At 42.1% G+C, this 20,623-nt stretch overlaps 1 protein-coding gene across 2 annotated transcripts in view; it reads right to left on the bottom strand.

Moving 5' to 3' along the window:
* The window catches only part of Atrn (attractin), a 127,955-nt gene extending 107,743 nt beyond the window's left edge, over positions 1 to 20,212 (bottom strand). For both annotated transcript variants that reach the window (XM_036183778.1, XM_036183777.1), the window contains exon 1: positions 19,705 to 20,212. In XM_036183778.1, coding sequence (XP_036039671.1) covers positions 19,705 to 20,114 — 410 coding nt within the window. In that variant the 5' untranslated portion in view covers positions 20,115 to 20,212. The remainder of the gene's footprint in view (positions 1 to 19,704) is intronic.
* Between the last annotated feature and the right edge of the window lie 411 nt (positions 20,213 to 20,623).

The following is a 20,623-nucleotide window of genomic DNA, read 5'->3' as shown; positions in this document are numbered from 1 at the left end:
TCCCCAGGACTAGTTTTGGGGAAGCATTTGCTAAGCCAAGAGTTTGTGGCCTAGGTTTGTTGTAACATCATGAGAGGAAGGTGTTACAAGAAACAAGCAGAATTGGGTAAAGGAGGCAGCTGAGCTTTGGCAGAGGGGAAGCTCTTGAGCAAGGACTGCCTGTCAGAGGTATCCCATGTTGGAAACACTAGAGCCAGTCCCAGAACCTGAAAGACAGAGGTTCCGCAGTTCAGATGTCTAAGTCAGCAGATGGCGCTCTCAATTTCAGAAGAAAAATTAAATTCACCTTTCACAGGTGAACACAGAGCTTCCATATTCTCACCACCGATTCTGATTTTCTCAAAACACCTCACCAACATGTCCAGAAATAATGATTAACCTACTACTCATGTCCAGTATCTCTTGGGGATACCTCTCTCAGGGTCAGAGGGTTGGTCTGTGCTGTCTCCTCTCTCCCATTTTCAAATGGCTCTATAAAAGGAATTGAGAATGTTCCTTCCGTGTCTTTTTTTTTAATAGTTTTAGAAGATTGGCTGTAGACTTTCCCTGAATGTCTGGTAGAATTCTGCTGGGAATTTGTCTGGCCATGGACTTAATTTTTTTATCTGGTAGACTTTGTATTAGTATTTCAATGTTGTTGATTAATTCTTGGTTTAATTTTGGTGACTTGGCTGAGTCCGGAAATTCATCAATTTCTTCGATGTTTTCCAACTTGAATGGATTAGCGGTTTTTAAAGTATTATGTTATAAAATTCTGAACTTTTTGGTATCCTTGTAATATTTATCTGTTCATTTCTGGTTCTGTTAATTTGGGTACTCTAGATATTTTCGTTAGTTAGGCCAAGGGTCTGTTGATCTTATCTTCTCAAAGGATCAATTTCAGAATCACTGACTTTTTTTTCTTTGTTTATATTTCATTAATTTCTGCTCTCACTATTATTTCTTGCAATCAACTGGGTTTAGATTTGGTTTGTTCTTATTTTTTCAGATTTTGAGTTGCCACATTAGGCTATTTATTTGTGCTATTTTTTGTTTGTTTGTTTTATTTGTTTTGTCTTGTTTTTTTGTTTTTTGAGACAGGGTTTCTCTGTGCAGCTTTGGAGCCTGTCCTGGAACTCAACTCTGTAGCCCAGGCTGGCCTCGAACTCACAGGGATATAACTGCCTCTACCTTCTGACTGCCGAAATTAAAAGACATGTGCTGCCGCCACCACCCAGTTTTTCTGTTTTGTTTTTTTTTCCTTTCTTTTTTTTTTTTTGGAGCTGAGGATCGAACCTGGAGCCTTGCGATTGCCAGGCAAGTGTTCTACCACTGAGCTAAGTCCCCAACCCCCTCTGTTTTTTTTTTTTAATGTAGGCATTAGAACTATAAATTCCTTTCTTGAGTGGAATGTGTATTCTTTGGTGTTTTGGTGGAATATTCTGTAGATATCTGTTAAGTCAATTTGATGTGTGATATCAATTAACTCTCATGTTTATTTTTTTGTTCAGGTAACCTATCTATTAGAGAAAGTGGAGTATTGAAATCACCACTATTAATGGATTGATGTGAATCTGTATATTTAAATCTGGTGGTATAATTTTTATAAAATTGGGTGTACCATAGTTTGGTGCCTACATATTTAAGATTTAAAATAACCAAAGTCTCTAAAATGTCCATAGTCTCTCTAAACTATCCAAACTCTTTCTGAAACTCCAAAGTCTCTCTAAAACTCCAAAATCTCTTTAAAATTTCTTAACTCCTACAAAATAAAAAATAAGTTATATATTTTCTTATTCTAAGAGGGAAGAACCAGGACACAGTCACAACCAGATCAAAGCAAACCAAAGTCCAACAGTGCAAGGTTCAGGTCAGACTTCTGAAACTCATGCTCTTCGAAGCTCCAAAGGGCTTGTCTCCTAGTCTCAGGCAGGCTCCATTTCACAGCTACTGCTATCCTTGACAGTCAGTCATCCCACGGTACTGACATCTCTAAAATGCTGGGGTCTCTGCAACCCGGCTGGGCTCTCTTCAGGGACTGACCCCACTACATGGTACCAGGCCATGACTTCTCTCCATGACCCTTCAATCCCAAGGCTTCAATATCAACCGAGGCTGCGCAGTCACCAATGCGCTTTCCTGATCTCTCTGTGCCAAACAAGCAGCAGCTCCTTTCCATGACCCCTTCATGCCTTCAAAATCAATACCACCTGGGACACTCTACACGTTACTAAGTTTGGCTGCCAGCAAGAGGGCCTACCATGCTGTACAAGACTACTGTACTGGAAGACTACAGCTTCTGTGTGAGACTCTCAGGGAACACTTCCCAGAAGATTCTGCCTCAATCATGCTGGTCTCATCTTACTCAATGCTGATTCTCCAGCCCCAGCTGACCAATATCAATTGTCCAATAAAGCAAAGGTTTCACTTTTGTGATTGTCAAAATATCAAATGCCCCTGATAGCATCTTTACGTGACTCTCAAACTTCCTTCTGAAAGTTCACAGGTCAGGCCTCCATAGTCTACATTGTTCTCATTATCTTCCAACTTCCCACAACAGCTAGCTCACTAAGCTCTGAGCATCAAACAGCTTTTCTAACCCAAAGTCACAGAGTCCTTGTACAATCCTCCCCAAAAAGACTGTCAGAGCAATACAGCTATGATAAACATCATGACAAAATCAACTTGAGGAGAAAAGGGTTTATTTCATTTTACAGCTTGTAGCCCATCATCCAGAGAAGTCAGGGCAGGAAGTCAGGCCAGGATGAAGGAGTGTTGCTTACAGCCTTGCTCTTCAAGGCTTGCTCAGCCTGCTTTCTTATACACCTCAGGATCACCTGCCCAGGATGACAACCCACAATGGACTGGGCCCTCCCATATCAATCATTAATTAAGAAAATGCTCCACAGGCTTACAGACAGGCCAATCTGATGGGGGCATTTTCTCAACTGAGATTCCCACTTCAAAAATGACTGTAGCTTGTGTCAAGGTGACATTAAACTAGTCAGCAGAGTAGTACTCAATGTAATCCCAATGCTGGGGAGGCAGAGATAGAAGGATCTCTGGGCTAGACGGCCAGCCAGCCTAACCAAATTAACAAAGCCCCAGGTCCCAGTAATAGACCTTGTCTCAGAACACAAAGTGGATGGCCCCTAGGGAACTACACCTAAGTGATTAAATTTTGGCACTAATACTAAAATTATTCCCACATCCCCAAGTTTTACCTTTGAAAGTGGTGATTTGATTGACCCCAAACTCTTGTGAATGCTAATCCCATGTCCTATCCCAACCCCTTGTCTTTAACTAAAATTATTTTAAGTAATTCTTTATAAAGTGTATTTATTTATCATTAGTATGTACATTTTGTGTGTGCGCATGCTCGTGTACTCATGCATGTGCTCAAGGGCACTCATGCCTTGATGTGTGTGTGGTATGTGGAGGTCTGAGGACAACTTTGGGGAAAGAGTGCTCTCCTTTCACCATGAGTGCCAAGTACAGAACTCAGGCCATCAAGCTTACATGGCAAGCGTATCAAAGTCCGAGCACCCATATAGAACGGCTCACAACTGCCTGTAACTCCAGATCCTGCCTCTAGCCTCCATGGGTACCTGCATGTACATGCAAATACACATACACACATAATTAAATATAACAGAACTTGCTGAGCAGTGGTGGTACCTGCCTTTAATCCCAGCACTCGAGAGGCAGAGACTGGAGGCTCTATCCAGGGATATACAGACAAACCCTGTCTCGAAAACAATGATGATGATATCTTAGATAAAGACAACAAATTTCCCTGGGCTAATCTCAGTATCAGTTATTGAAATTAGGAGACAAAAGAGATAAGAATAAGCAAGGCAAATTTGAAGTGTTCTATGACAGGGTCTATTTCAAAACTTTGAGGAGAAAAGCATACTAATACAGAAACAGAACTGAGACAACTGCTTATCTTTTATAACATACTTTATCACGACTAAGTAAGGGCATCAAAACAAACCGTTCATAGAAATGCATTACAAGTGGACAATCAGAATATGAAAAAGTAAAGATCTCTACAAGGTTGCTACAGAAAGAGAACTCCAAATACAAGACAAAAAGAACAAGCCATCTAGGAAACTGAATTGAAACTTGAACACAATTAAAGTTGCACTTCTGTCTGTGCAGTTAGCTGTTACAGAACACCTTCTTAATGTGCATGATGCTCTAGGTTCAATTCCCAGCATCACAAAAAAGCAAAAGATGTCATAAAACTTAAGACAAATTTCATTGATGCTAGTAATAAATCTGGGACAATCTCTGTGTAGGAAGCTATTGGCAATGTACAACAAAATTTTAGATGTACATATCCTCGAGTATAATAATTCCACATCTGAGAACTTAATTCTAAAAAAAACCCACAAATATATAAAATGATGTTTGCACTTCTAAGCAAGATTTGTTTTTGCTCTAAGAAAAGGTCTAGCGTCCAGTGTGGTGGCACACGCCTTTAATCCCAACACTCTGGAGGCAGAGGCTGGCAGATCTCTACGAATTCAAAGTCATGCTGGTCTAAATAGCAAGTCCAGGCCAGCCAAGGCTATGTAGTGAGATCCTGTTTAAAAGGAAAAAGAAAGCAAGGAAGAGGAAAGAAGAAGACTGGAGGGAAGAGAGGAAGGAATGAAGGGGATCTCATTGGGGTTGGAGAGATAGCTCAGTGGTTAAACGGTCTTGCTATGCAATCCTGAGGACTGGCGTTTGTGTCTTGGCCCAAGTAACAAGCCAGGCATCCTGCACACCCCTATAACCTTATCTGCAAGGGGCAGAGACAGGAGCATGGCTAAGACTCACTGTAATCCAGCCTAATGAGAGAACAAGAGCTGGGTGTTCAGAGAGATCTTGACTCAAAAGAATAGGTAAAAAGTAACAGAAGATTACCCACACCTTCTGACTTCAGTGTAAGCACACCAAGTATTCATACACACAAGCCCAGGCACTCACACAAGCACACAAAAAATCATACCTATACATACATATGCAAACCAGGACCCAAAAAAGGAAGGCAGGGGGAAAGCAAGGAAGTTTCACGTGACCTAGGCTGACTTAAAACTAGATTTTCCCGCCTCCGTCTCCCAATGCCAAGATTACAAGATGACATCACTACCTCAACATAACACTTTTAAATAATTAAGGCATACAATGGAATCTTAAATGACCTCCTTTCAAAAAGTTTCTACTAGGGCCAGCAAGATGACTCAGCAAGTAAAGGTACTTGTCACCATGCCTGACAACCTGAGGTGGATCCCCATAACCCACACAAAGGAAGTAGAGAACCAATTCCCAAAATTGTCCTCTGACCTCAAAACAAGCATACAGCACCCCCAAGTCCCCACCAAATAAATAGACATTACAATCTTTTTAAACATATAAGTAAATGCTGGTAGAAAAAAAATCTCCAAGATACATTACTCAGTAATGACAGAGAGGAAAGCAAGATATAAACCAGTAAGTTGATCATGCTACTTATGCAGAAATTCTGGAGGGAAAGGCCATATAACATTTGTAACTGTCTCCTATAAGATGCTTGTGCGTGTGTGTGTGTGTGTGTGTGTGTGTGTGTGTGTGTACATACACATATGTGTATATAAATACACGTATGTGTGTTATTTATGAAACTATATATCAAAGGGCTGGAGAGATTGCTAAGCAGTTAAGAACACTTGTTGCCCTTCCAGAGGATCCAAGTTTGGTTCCCAGCATTAACATCAGGTGGCTCACAATGGGCTTGGATCTCCAATTCCAGAGGATCCAACACCCTCTCTTCTGGCCTCCAAGGGTATCCACACAGTTCCCATTAGTACATACTTACTCATAAACAAAAAAAAAATCTTTAAAAAATAAAAATAGTCAGTCAGTGGTGGCACACGCCTTTAATCTCAGCACTCGGGAGGCAGAGCCAGGAGGATCTTTGTGAGTTCGAGGCCAGCCTGGTCTACAGAGTGAGTTCCAGGAAAGGTGCAAAGCTACACAGAGAAACCTGTCTTGAAAAACAAAAAACTAAATAAAAAATAAAATAAAAATAGCTGAACATGATGTCACATGCCTTTAATCCCAACTCTCAGGAGGCAGAGGCAGTTTTTGATCTTTGTGAGTTTAAGGCCAGGCTGGTCTACAATAGTGAGTTCCAAGACAGCCAGAGGTACATAGTTTCAAAAACTATAAAGAAAGAGAGAGAGAGAGAGAGAGAGAGAAGAAGGAGGAGGAGGAGGAGGAGGGAAGGGAAGGAGGCGGCACAAACAAATAAAACGTATTTCAGTTGCATGATTTACTTCATTGTATACAAAGTAACAACAGTGATTGGTTAATTCAAAAGAAAATCTTCAACCGAGAGCCTGATGGCCACAGGAAAACAATTTCATTCATATTTCTTTTTTTACTTGTAAATAAATCCTTATTTTAGAGAAACATGATAGGATGCTAAATAAAATATCTTTAAACACTGAAACATAGTAAAATAAAATTGTATGAGGTAAATATAGACATGCTGCATGTAAAACTGGTGAGGACTGAGGATGTAGGTCAGAGAGCTGGGGATATAGCTTGCTTAGCATGCACAAAACCCTAGGTTCAATCCCCAATAGCACAAAAAATCAGATGCAATGATTTGTATTGAAATGTGATTTTATTTGTATGTTAATAAAGTTGCCTTGAGGTCAGAGCAAGCCAGAGCAGAAGCTGAGAGGTAGTGGTGCATGCCTTTAATCCCAGCACTTGGGAGGCAAAGCTAGGTAGATCTCTGTGTGTTCAAGGACACAGCCAGCATGGCAGACACATGCCTTTAATCTCAATACCAACAATAGAAGACCTGGAGGTCTGTACAAACAGGCAGTGACGAGGAGGTCATGTGGCTGGGTTTACAACCAATGAGAAAACAGAACAGAAAATCTTTAAAAAAGATAGGACACACAGAGGTAGCTCTCTTGCAGAGAGGAAGAACAGCAGAAGCAGTGAAGGGTAAGGTTTTCCACTCTTGCTCTGACCTTGTGGTTTTTAACTCTGCAATTGGTTCTGTGTTTCTTATTTAACAAGCCGGTTACATCTATAGGTGGAAAAGAAAAGGATCAGACGTTCAACATCATCTTTGGCCACATAGTTGAGGACAGCTTGGACTACATGAGACAATGTCATTTAAAAAACAAACAAACAAACAAAAACGGGACTGGAGAGATGGCTTGGTGGTTAAGAGCACTAGCTGCTCTTCCAGAGGACCTGAGATTGATTTGCAGCACATACATGGCAGCTCACAACTGTTCCAAGGGATCTAACACTTTCTCCCAGTTTCCAACAGCACCACATGCACATGGTGCACATACATGCAAAGAGAACATCATAAAGTGAAAATAAATAAATATATTTTAAATGGGTAAATAAAGTTGATGCACTGTGTTATGCCAATTTCATGGCTGTGATCTTAGACTTTAGTCACGTACAATGCTACAGTAAAAAAGTGACAATTACAGCTGGCTTGGTCTTTTCATTTATAGGAAAAAGGGGAGGAAAATCTAAATAGGAAATGTGATGTTCTGCAAAAAAAATGCTTAAAAATACTTGTAAACAACCATGTAAGTTAAAGCAAAAAAAATTCTATAATTTTAAAAACAATTACAACAGGAAAATTGCATATTTTTAATAGAAGAAACAGAGTCAAATTCATTTTTTTGTTTTTTGAGACAGGGCTAAATTCAATATTTTTATATTAATATAAATATTATAGTATTTTAAATATATTATAAATATTAATATATTTAATATAAAAAATCTTTGTGGCACAGGGGATCAAACCCAGGGAGGGCACATGCTATGCAGGCAACACGACCCCTGAGCTCCAGCCCCAGCTCCAGCACCTTTCTACCTCAAGCTTGAGAGAGAGAACCTCATGCGCCCACACAGTTACACCCTCCTCTTGAAGTCACTTAGGCCTGCCTTGAACTCACTTGGTAGACAGGAAACCCTTGAATTTGTGACATTTCTACCTTAGGCCCCAAGTAGCTGGGATTATAGATAAGCCTATGCCAATAGGCCAAATTTGATCTTAAATATCATTTTAAATTAACTATAAATCTTGTTTTTCTTTATATAAATGAAAGCATATTAAACATGAAAAACATTTTTTAAAGGCTAAAAATCAATTTTCTTTTATATCATTATAAGCTTTAAAATGTACATTGTAGACTGGGAATGTACCTCAATAACAGAGTACTTGTCTAAGCATGTGCAAAGCCCTAGATAAATTTTCAGAACCCCTCTCCACCAAAATCAAAAACAAAAACAAACAAACAAACAAAAACTCTATAGTATTATCTTAGGGTCATGATTGCTGTAATAAAACACCATGACTAAAAGCAATTTGGGGAAAAAAAGGTTTATTTAAGCTTACAGTTCCACATCACATTCCATCACTAAGAGAAGTCAGGGCAGGAACCTGGAGGCAGGAATTAATACATAGGCCATGAAGGAGTGCTATTTGCTGGCTTGCTCCTCATGGCCTGCTGAGCCTTGGATCTTTTAGCACCCAGGACCATCAATCCCTGAGCGGCACTATCCACAGATACCTGGGCTCTCCCACAATAATCATCAGTCGAGAAAATGCACCACAGGCTTGCCCACAGGCTATCTGGCTGGGGACTGGGATGGTTTGAGAAAGAATGACCCCCAGCTGGGTGGTGGTACACGCCTTTAATCCCAGCACTTAGAAGGCAGAGAGAGCCTGGTGGATCTCTGTAAATTTGAGGCCAGCCTGGTCTACAGAGCCAGATCCAGGACAGGCACCAAAACTATACAGAGAAACCCTGTCTGGTGTGGGGGGATGTGGGGAGGAACTGTTTGGGAAGAATTTAGAGGTGTGGCCTTGTTGAAGGAGGTGTGGCACTGGGGGTGAGCTGTGAGGTTTTAAAGCCCACACCAGTCCCAGTCTTTCTCCCTCTGCCTCCTTGTGAATTAGATGTAAGCTCTCAGACTACTCCAGTGCCAAGCCTATGTGCATGCTTGCCATCACACTTCCTGCCATGATAGTCATGGACTCACCACCTGAAACTATAAGCAGGCCCCCAATTAGATACTTTCTTTTAAAAGCTTTATTTTACCCTAATCATGGTGTCTCTTCACAGGAACAGAAAAGTAACTAAGACAAGAGCATTTTCTATTTTTGGTTGTGAGCCTAACCTTAATGGCTGAGCTATCTCTCCAGCGTTAGGAGCATTTTCTCAATTGAGGTTTCCTCTTCTTAGATGACTCTAGTTTGTGTCAAGGTGACATAAAACTAGCCAGCACAATTATGATCTTTTTTTAAAAAATTATCTTTACAAGATTTATGGTGCATGCCTGTTATCACAGTAGTACAGGCTGGTCTAGGCTATGCACAGTGTTCAAGAGCAGCTGAGCTACAGAGTGAGGCCTTTTCATTTGGGGGTGGGGAATGACTGGGGGTGCTGCATACCTTTAATCTTAGCACTCAGAAGACAGAGGCAGGATATTTCTGTGAGTTCAAGTCCAGCCTGGTCTACATATCAAGATACAGGTCAGCCAGAACTACATAGTAAGATCCTGCCTCAAAACAACAAAAATACAAAACACGATTACAAATCAGAGACTGGAGAGATGGCACTGCAAGATGGCTCTTGCCAACAGTTCGAATCCCAGCACCCATCTCAGATAGTTCACAACTATCTGCAACTCCAGCTCTAAGGGATCTAACCTCTTCTGACTTCCTTAGGCATATGTGCATGCATATGTGCACAAACTCTTACACACATAATAGTAATAATAATAATAATTAATAATTAATAATAATAAATTTTAAGCTCCAGGACTATTTTATTTGAGTTTAAAAGAAAAAAACTCAGAGTGGCAAGCTATAAATCTCAGCACCTACCCAGAAAAAGACAATGGAGGAGCAGGAGAAAAGCCCTGAAGAAAAGGCGGCATGAATGTGGGTGAGGGCGATAACAGGACACACATGGTTAGGAAAGAGGGAGGGTGGCTTTAAAGGAAGAGCAAGGAAACCCAAAATGTGGGCAAGCCCAATCTTTTAGGGAGAGCATGCCTAGAAAAGATGATAATTTAGAAAAGCTGTGGCTGAGTAAACTACTGCCAAAAATAAAATCTTCTTTAAAAAGAATACAAAAAAAGACCAAGAGATATGAAACAAAATTTCATTCACTTAATAACTACCATATGCTATTCATTTCAAATAAAATACAATACACAATTCAGCCATGACTAAAATTAATTTCTGTAAATGAAAAACTAAAGAATTTTAAACAAGTAAATATGCAGATATATAGTCAGACCTAATGTTCACTCAAATGTAACTTGAAGGAAAGAAAAAAAATCTGAAAATTTGAATTAAAAATTGAAAGGTTAAAATCAAACTATGGGGGTTGGGGATTTAGCTCAGTGGTAGAGCGCTTGACTAGCAAGCACAAGGCCCTGTGTTCAATCCTCAGCTAAAAAAAAAAAAAAAAAAAAAAAAAAAAAAAAAAAAATCAAACTATGATCTCAAGTGATAAAAGAAAAGCCATTAATGCCCCAGTACGGTGGTACATGCCTATAACACCGGCCTCAGAAAGCTGGCTCTCATAGAAAGATGAGAGTTCATGGACAGCCTGAGCTACACAACTCTTAAGTCTCAGAAAAAATGGAGAGAGGAATAGAGAAAAGGAAAAAGGAAAAGAAGAAAAGTAATTAAAGAGATATGGCATAAATAACATAAGGGGGAAAAAAAGTATAAGAAAGCACTCCTAAGAAGAAGAAAAGCTAGAAAATGTTGAGTCAATGTTCCCATACATTTAGGACTAGTTTGAAAGTATAAGGAAGGGAAAAGAAAAGAAAGTCACAATGCAAAAATGCTGAACAGTAGAGAAGCCATAGACAGAAGTCACTTTTGTCAAACTAAACTTTAAAAAAAAAAAAAAATCACATAAAATAGTAAAGTTCTATTTAAGTGGGAAACCAGTTTCATCTCAATGGCTGCTAAATATTCAGATACAAACATTTCACAAAGTATAACTGCAGCTTCATTTTACTTCTGGAAACAAGCTCATGTTAAAACAAAAATTAATGCAAAATTCCTGTTCAACCACAACCACTTCTGTATTTAATTAAAAACTGTTTGATCATAAATATACTGATTTCCCTCTGTATATTTATAGTTATGCCTCTATACTATGGTAAATAAAACTATTTGACCTTCTTGGGGACCTTTAACAGAAGTAGTCTATGGTAATGTGTTACAGTATCAAGAGCTGAGTAACCCTACTTGGCTAGCCCTCCCTCCGGATGAAACTTGCCATAGCAAAAAGTTTCAATTGTAAGTGACAAGACATCAACTTTAAGGCTGAAGAAAAAGAAAACCTGTGGTACCTCACAAACTTGGACGGAAAGGCCTGGCACAGATGCAGGAAGTCGGCACCTTCTCTTCGGCCATCCTCCCGTTTCTGGAATTCACCTCATCTGGGGTGAACTCCTCTCCAAACAGCAACATTAGCTGTAACATTCTACAGCCGGTCACCACAGAAAGAAGACAAAGCCTCTCCTTCATAAATACCACAGAGGAGAAGTCCCCAGCCAGTACTGAGATTCCCATTGATTAGACAGCTTAAATCACATGCCTGTCTCCAAACAGTCACTACAGCCAAAAATTGAAGTGCCTTGATGGTGGGTATATCCTCAGTCAAGGACACACCCGAAGCTGTAGGCTGTTAATAAAAAGCCATCCAGTCACCTTCCAGTCTCCTTTCCTTCCAATACACCTCCACTCCCTATCCTCAGCACATGCAAACACTGGCTTCATCAACAATATCCATTTATGTTCCTGCTCCATTAACTGTTGTGGGTTCACTGTATCCTACAAACATATCTGTTGAAGCCCTAACCCTAGTCACTGTGAATGTGACCTTTGGGATTTTGCAGATACGTTCAGATTAGGAAAAAGGTCATATATGTACAACCAATGTGACTATGTCCACAGGGAAGAGATTCTGTATAACAGTACCGTGTAGATTGCCAAGAAGTGACAAAGTTTGCTGATACTCAGGAAGCTAAGACAAAGGCATGGAACATATTCCCTCCAGTCTTCAGAGGCAGGCGTGCACTATTTTTACCTCATTTCAGACATGAGGTAACAGAACTATGAGGAAATCCGTTGTGATAAGCCAGTAGAGTGTGGTACAATAACATACTAGGAAATCAAGGCACTCAGTATGATAATCCATGGTTTGCCTATGCAAAAACTGCTGATTCCTTCTGTAATGTCTTCCTTCCTCCGAGGGCCTTATCACACTCAACCTCTTAGATTTATTTATCCAAGGTCCTCTCCTCTGGGATGCCTTCTTAGAGCCCTGAAAAAACTGTGTCTTTCTAACACAACTAGTCCAGCATCATTTACTGCCTGTATTTATTTCTGTGTTGAAGTTCTAACTGGCTATTCCCACAGCTATCTCCCACTTAGAATTCTGGGCTCTCTGAGGGGAAAGCAAGACCTAATTCTCACCCTCATATACTCACAGTAGGGCACATAATAATCATTCATAAGATAATCCATGAATTGAACAGGTTGATGGTGTATCTTAAAAGAAAGTAATGACTACTTTTATAAAAAATCAAAGATACACCAGTCATGGTGGCACACACCTTTAATCCCAGCACAATCTGTGATCAAAGCCAGCCTGGTCTACACGGTGAGTTCCAGACCAGCCAGGGCTATAAAGTGATACCCTGTCTCAAAAATTAAAGAATTTAAAAAATCTGAAGGAACTGCTGGGCGGTGGTAGCACATGCCTTTAATCCCAGCACCTCGGGAGGCAGAGCCAGGTGGATCTCTGTAAATTCGAGGCCAGCCTGGGCTACCAAGTGAGTTCCAGGAAAGGCGCAAAGCTACACAGAGAAACCCTGTCTCGGGGGAAAAAAAAAAAAGAAAGAAAAAAAATTGAAGGAACTGAAGATAAGGTCTGGCATAGCCCTATAATCCCAGTACTTTGGAGGTGCAGGCAGGAGGACGAGCAGATTAAGACCATCCTAGGCTACACAGAAAGTTCAAAGACAGCCTGGAAAAGCCATTGAAAATTGAGTTAGGAGTTTAACTCACTGGAGGAGGGGAGGTTATAAAGGGAGGGCAAAACATGGAATTCAGCAGAGACCAAAAACAAAAAACCTAACACAAAACAAAAAGTAGAAAGATTTGACTGGAAAAGGGGAAGTATATAAAGGAATGGGAGCCTGATGCTCCAGGCCATTCTGTAGATAAGAGAAGTCTTGCTTGGTTCTTTTGTGAATTTTCATTCATTTTCTGGGGAAAGAGGCTCACATGTGTGCCACACTGTGTGGCACATTATGTGAGAAAAACTTTCCGGCACTGGTCCTCTCCTTCCACTGTTTGGTCTTGTGGATCAAATTCAGATTGTCAGGCTTGGCTACAAGTGCCTTTACTTCCAAAAGAAGGGCTTTAAAAGAATGTTTCTGCCAGCCATGGTGGCTCATGCCTAGAATCCTAACACTTGGGAAGCTGAGGCAGTAGGGTCACAGTGAATTCAGGACTATCCTGGACTACAGAGCAAGACCTTGCAAAAAGGAGACAGTTTTCAGAGTCTAACAATGACACATCTCTAGATTTCTAGGAGACACATGGGATGGTCACAGGTCTGAGAGACTAGTTATTTAGGCTGCAGCACAGAGGTCAGCAGTAAGGTCAAGGGCCAGGTTCTCTAGAAGCAGACAGACAGGAGGAGCAGACTAATTAAACTTTAGACAGGTGTCAAGAGCCCCAAGCCTCCTAAGTTTGGGGCTTTCCTTGGCTAAACTAGGACCTGAAACTGAAAGGGAGGGAGGGGGAAGGAGGGAGGGACGGAGGGACGGAGGGAGGAAGAGAGAAAGTTTTATTTTCAATGAGGATATGAAGTTTGGTGTTAGGCTCAGCTCAGGAGAAGCTGTCAGCAAAACATCCCAATAAAGATGCCAGGAAATGACAGAAGATAGGCTCAGGAGAAACAGAAGACCAAAGATATACATATCAGTCATATGGATAAAATGACTTTTATTAGAATCCTAAGAAATATGTTATAAAGAAGCTAGGCATGGTAACTCACACCTACATTCTCAGCACCTTCGAGGTCAACCATGAGGATGGCTGTAAGTTTGAGACCAGCCTAGACATGTCAAGCTGTACCAGACCAGTACCAGACCCACCCAACAAATAAAGCCATGTACGGGAAAATCTCAGCCCCAAGCACTCTTCCAAACTCTGAAAACATAGCATTAAACAAGACAGATTAAAAAACTAAGTTGGGTTCATGAGCATAAAGTTAGGGCTTTGGATTAATACCAAGAGTTACCTAATAAGTATTACAAAAAAACACCAAACTTGCTATTTTCTTCAAAATTTATTTTCAGAATTCTTTCTCTCTTGTTAGAAGGGCATTTGTGTCCTTGGACCAGCAGCCAACTTCTAGCAAGTAAGATGCTTTTATGCTATCTTTTCTATTATAAAGATCTGTTTTGCTTCTTTTGTTTTTCAAAGCGTTTGCTGGGATAGACAGTCCTTCCAAAGAATGATCAAAAAGGTAACTGGACTCAGACAAAAATGAAAGCCAAATGGTATCGCAGACAGCAGGATTTCAGAATCACTCAAGGCCTAAGTTCAAATTCCAATTTCACACAAGTTCTGTGGCCTTGGGCAAGTTATTTGATAAACCCGCAAGCTTTGTACTTTGGTGTAGCTCAGTGGTAACACACATCTGGCATGTAAAAGGCCCTGAGTTCCATCCCCAGCATGGAAAAAGGCAAAAACAAAACAAACAAGAACCCAAGAACATTTCTGGGTAGGTGATATAGCTTAGAAAGGGAAGGCACTTGCCACCCACCCTGCCAACCTGAGTTTGACCTCCAGACCCCACGTGGATAGAAAACCAATTCCATAAAATTGTCTTCTGACCTCTAGACAGGAATATGCACCTGTACATAAACAGCCTGCACTAATACACAAGCAATCTTTTTTTTTAAAGCCCACTTCAAGCTCAGTTTACCTACCTATGAAGCGGGAATACTAAGAACTAAAAGGGGTGATTTCTAAAAGGCATTTTAAAGGCACAATGCCTGAGGGGGAAAATGTGAAGAAATAATTGAAAATGAGGGAGCTGCTGCTGTGACAATCACTACTGTTAGCGTATACACTGACACAAAATAAATGCCAATAAATTATTTTTCTTTCTCAGAAGGTATGTTTTAATGCAGACAGTTACACGGCCCCAACTCACTAAGTTACTTTCTTTCATCTTCCAAAAGCTTTGTACAGAAGGAACTTAAAGAATTAAATGTATGTTAATTTCACAAACACACTTAATATATTTAACCTCTAAATTAAGAGGCATATTTATTCACCCAAGAAAATTTTCAATAGTAATGTCACAAACAGAAAAAAAAAAGATCACTGAATCATAAAGATTCACATAAAAATAAAAGTATATTACCTTAATAACTACCCATCTATAGTTATTTTTATTGAACTAATACTGTTAGCTTATGCTCTATAATCAATCATCTTTCATTTAGGAAAAAAAGTGACTTACTAAATACATAAAAGAATTCAAATTTTATACCGCCACTGAGTTTCCTGAGTATAAAGTGCTACATCCTTGCCTAAATCAGGCACACACTATGAACTCAGTGACAGTGTTAGACACTTCATTATTCTACATTTCTTTCAAGTAACAAAAAAGACCTACATAGTCTTCTAACACAGGACTTACACAAATAAGTCTTAAAACCTGGGCCAGCAAGATGGTTCAGTGAGTAGAAGTACTTGACACACAAGCCTGACAACTTGAGATCAATCCCCAGAACCCAAGTTACCTTCTGACCTCCACACAGTAATCTTCTCCTGTATATACAACTCGAGTGTACACACACACACACACACACACACACACACGTCCGTCGGCACACGACATTAAAACAGTCCCCGCGACTTGATGCCATTCTAATCAGAATGGTAGCAGTGGAATGTAGCTCCATGGTAAAGTGTTTACCTACCACACATGAGGCTCTGGATTCAAGACCCAGTACTACATTGAAAATGAGAACTAAGTCAAAAATGTGTCCACTCAACGCCTCTCAGTTTAATTTTTAAAAAAGAAAGAAAAGAAAAAGAGGTAAGTTAAACCAGGATACATATTACTGTAATCAAAGCAACATTTAACTCTTTCCTCACCCTCAAAGAAAAATCATTCAACTAAAAGACTGTAACTTCCTCTTCCTTTTGTGTATTTCCTTATTTATTTTTAACCCCTGCGACAATCTCAAGTAGGCCCACATTACTCTTGAACTACTATGTAGCTGAAGCCGGCCTTGAACTTTTCCTCCTGCCTTAGCTTCCCAAGAGCTGCGATTATAGATGTGAGACAGAATACCCTGTCAGAACACACATACACCTATATTTTCAAAGTTTTAGATTAATTTTATGTGTACACACATACACCTATATTTTCAAAGTTTTAGATTAATTTTATGTGTATTGTCTAGGACCTATAGAGGTAAGAACAGGTCATCAGCCAGGCCAGGGCTTCCAACCACCGAGGCAACTCTCTAACCTTTTTTTTTTTTTTTTTTTTGAATCAGATTCATAAAGGCCAGACTGGCCTCAAACTTGCTATGTAGCCCAGATCGCCCAGGTTGACTTTGAATTTTTGATCTTTCTGCTTCTACCTCCCAAGTTCTGGGATTACAGGTGCGTGCCACCACTCCTGACCTTTTGTTCTTTTAAACATTCCAGAAGCCATTTACTATAATAGTATTATCAGAGGCGGTCATAATTGTTTGCCCAGGGAAGTGCACTGACGACAAGCAGAACAAGCTTAAAGGGAATGTCTGTAACAGTCACTTACATATTAGAGCATTGAGGCATTAGCAGGGGTGCCTGCCCTCTGTTTAAAAGGCTCTCCTCTGACCTGGTCATGTAGACATTCAGATCTTTTTCTCTCCCTGGCAATCCCTTTTACATGTAGATGACCCCAACACTTACATGTGCCAGGCACATGCCTTGTAAGCACCCCAAACTGTGTATAAAACTAAGCTTACCTCAGCCTTCCTGTGTCCCTGTGTCATGTAAATGATATCACTCAACCACACAAAATAAGAGCTACTTTTCCCTCACCATCACTCTCTCTTCAAAGAACAAAGCAGTCTGAAAGATCTAACCATTTTCTCCCCAACACCACAAATATCTACCATGCCTCCATTACCACTGTCACTGACCTACATCAACAGTCTCTATCTGCTGCCCATGACTTCTAATGCCCAGCATAAACCCACCTACTCTAAACAATAATACAGACGATCCCACTCTGTGTCTACCAGAGTATCCTAGATTTTCAGAATTTGAAGATCCCTCCATCCATTGATCTTGGAACCATCCAAAGTCAACTGACTTTCAAGACTATTCCTGTTCTGCCTCCAATCTCTAAGTCTATAATGAAAACAGAGTGACCTGTTGCATTCCATCACTCTTAAGTGAATGTTCAAAATTCTAAATTCACTTCCTACCTCTACTTGGCATGGCACAGACCCCTCCCTCCAGTCTTGCTCTCTCTACTCTGGTCTCTCTCCAACCTGTCATGATACCACTCATTCTCCATCTTGGCCCTTCAACATCAGCCCTCAGGAACATCTCAACAGAAAGATGAATCTTAGTCTCACTTTGAACCAAGTTAGCTTCTGTTGCTATGTTTCACCTCCACAGTCATGCAAAATTACAACAGACTGATTACTGGATTTAAAATAAAGTTAAAGAACTTTTAAGAATCATTTATTTCAGACAGGCGGTGGTGGTGCATGTCTTTAATCCTAGCACTCGGGAGGCAGAGGCAGGTGGATCTAGAGTTTGAGGCTAGCCTGGTCTATAGAGAGAGTTCCAGGACAGGCAAGGCTACACAGAGAAACCCTGTCTCAGTGGGGAAAAAAAGAATTATTTTTATTTTGTGTGTAAGTGTTTTGCCTGCATGTGTGCCTGGTGCACTTGGAGGTCAGAAGGGGTCAGATTCCCCGGGAACTAGAGTTACAAATGGTCATGAAGCACTGTGTGGGTGCTGGGAACCAAACCCAGGTCCTCTGCAAGAGCAACAAGTGCTCTTAACTGCTGAGCCATCATTCTAGCTCCATTACAGTATTTTTATTCCCAAACTAGAAGTTCCACAAGAACAACATTAGATGTCTTGCTTACTGTTAGATCTCACAGCCTAAAACAGAAGCACTTACTTGTTAATATGTGCAGATTAACAAGATTCATAAATCACAATAGTCTAAACTGTAAGACCAGCTGACAAAATACTGACCCCGAAGTTACTTGGTTTCTCCATTCATAAAACTGAAGAGCTTCTCTTGTCACTGTTCTCTGAGTCCCCTAGAAGATCTGACATTATCAATCAATAACTTAACATTCCAAACTTCTCCCTCACACCTCCCTTTACAGGGGCACCAGCAAAACTCCATCTTTTGGCCTCCACCACTTTGTCTGCATCTTTCTTTCTAACTGGAAATCTTTTCCCCAGCTGCACATCTGCAAATTCTACTTATCCTCAAAGGCTCAAATTCAATGTTACTTCCTCCTCTAAGCCTTCACTGCCTACTCCTAGCCAGTCACACACTCTCTGCCCCTTCATTTCCAGAGGTGGTCCTGTGCCCCTTCCAGGTCTCAGACCAAACAGCACTTAAGTAAGTGGCTTCTAAGCTGGCCAGCATCCTGTGAGGCCACCTGTTTGTTGATAGCTACTATCTGAAATCTACTTACTCGTCAACCGCCTGTCATCCCTCACTAGAACATAAGATCAATTGGGGCCAGAACCCTATTTGTCATATTCACCACATCCTCAACCTCCCATGTCAAATGGGAAACAGTCAACAAATATCTGCTACATATATGGGTGACCCTGTAGTTCTTATAACTTGGGATTCTGTGTACCTAAACTTCCCCCTGCCTTATTCCTAACTTCTTGTTTGCCACACCAAACTCTGGCTAATCGATCTACTTGTGTGCATTATCCAGAAACCCTTTCACAACAAAAGCAAGTAATAGATAAGTGCTAATTAATTAATAAGTGATCTCTTCCACAGGTTCTGCCTCAAACCTGGCCAACTCGTAACTGCATGTGATGGAGAATCCAGGGCTAACAGGAATCTCCTCTCTAGCCAGTCCGTTCCAATATGCCCCCAACAGTGAGGACCCAAAAACTAGTTTCTTCACTTTCCTTTGAATGATAATCACTGCTACTTCTATCCTAAAATCTCACAATCCAACCCTACCCTTCTATTTCCATCCAACATGTCACTTCCATGGCTGTGCTTCTTCGAGGTACTTACATCTCCAATCTCTTGGGATGATCAAAGGTAGTGCTGAAGAACTCACTCACTCACCTTTTCCTTGATGCCTCGTTTATCTTAAACAGACCCGTTTTCAGGGCCGGCTTTTATACTCTTCAGGACCCAAATCTAACCCACAGCAACAAATGCCTCCAGAGTGTTCCCATTCCTTCTCAGCCTTCCACCACAGGAAGACCCCAAGGCCACAAACGAACATTCCGCCCAGGAGGCAAGCGACCATCAAACACAGAGGAGCAAGCGCTACCCTACCGATTTCATGTCCCGCACCTGCCTGGGGCCTGGCACGTCTGGCTGGGCCTGCACGCCCCCCCACCCCGCACTCACCTGAAGCGGCCCCCGCAGTGCTGGCATTGCTCGCCCACCCAGCCCGCGGGGCAGACGCACTGGCCAGTGCCAGGGTTGCAGCGGCCGCCGTTGACACACGGCCGGTCACATTCCTTGGCCTCGGCTGCGGCCGAGCCTGACACCGCCGCCGCCACCGCCGCGGCCTCGGCCTCCCGGGGCAGCGGCAGCAGCAGTAGCGAAAGGAGCAGCGGCAGCAGCAGCGGCGAGGGCAGCGCCCGCGACAGCACCCACGGGAGACACAACCCGGCGCGCGGCCCCGGCCTCCAGGCCCCAGTCGCGGCGCAGAGTCGCTGCTGCTCGACCTTCCTGCCCGCGGGCGCTGCTGTCGCCGCCGTGCTCCCCCTCAGCAGCGCCTCAGTCGCCGCCGGCGCCGCCGCCGCCGCCACCATCTTCCTGGGGCTGAGCCGGCGCCCAGCGAACACATACACACCCCGCACGCCGGCTCCGCTTCGCCTGGCCGTGCTGGGCGGGGCCGGGAGACGGTGGCCCGGCCGGTCCATACCCAGGGCGGGGCTCGGGCTGCGCGGCGGGCGGGGCCGGGGGCGGGGCCGGGGCTGGTGTGCCGGGGGGGGGGGGGGCAGGGGCGGGGCCAGGGCCGCGGTCCTCCGGATTGCGCGGTGGCAGAACTGGATCAGTCTCAGGATCTTGGAGCGTCTGAACTCCTCCCGGGCCGCGGAAGCGCCTTGCTTTTCATGTCGCGCCACCGCGAGATAACCAATGCTTCCCTACGGCGGCTGCCTGGCTCTGCTAGACAAGGTGACTACGGTAAGTGTTACCCTTTGGACGCCTCCTGCCCATCAGCCCGTTGCCCCAACAACATCTTGGTGAGAAACAGGGCCAAAAAGGCTGCCTAAAGTTGTGGTTGTGGTGCTAGCTGCGACCCTGCAGAAATAGTACT

The sequence above is a fragment of the Onychomys torridus genome, chromosome 4 (genome assembly GCF_903995425.1).
Source record: "Onychomys torridus chromosome 4, mOncTor1.1, whole genome shotgun sequence".
Lineage (NCBI taxonomy): Eukaryota > Metazoa > Chordata > Mammalia > Rodentia > Cricetidae > Onychomys > Onychomys torridus.
Note: the sequence above shows the minus strand (reverse complement) of the source record. Positions and strands in the feature narration are given on the sequence as shown.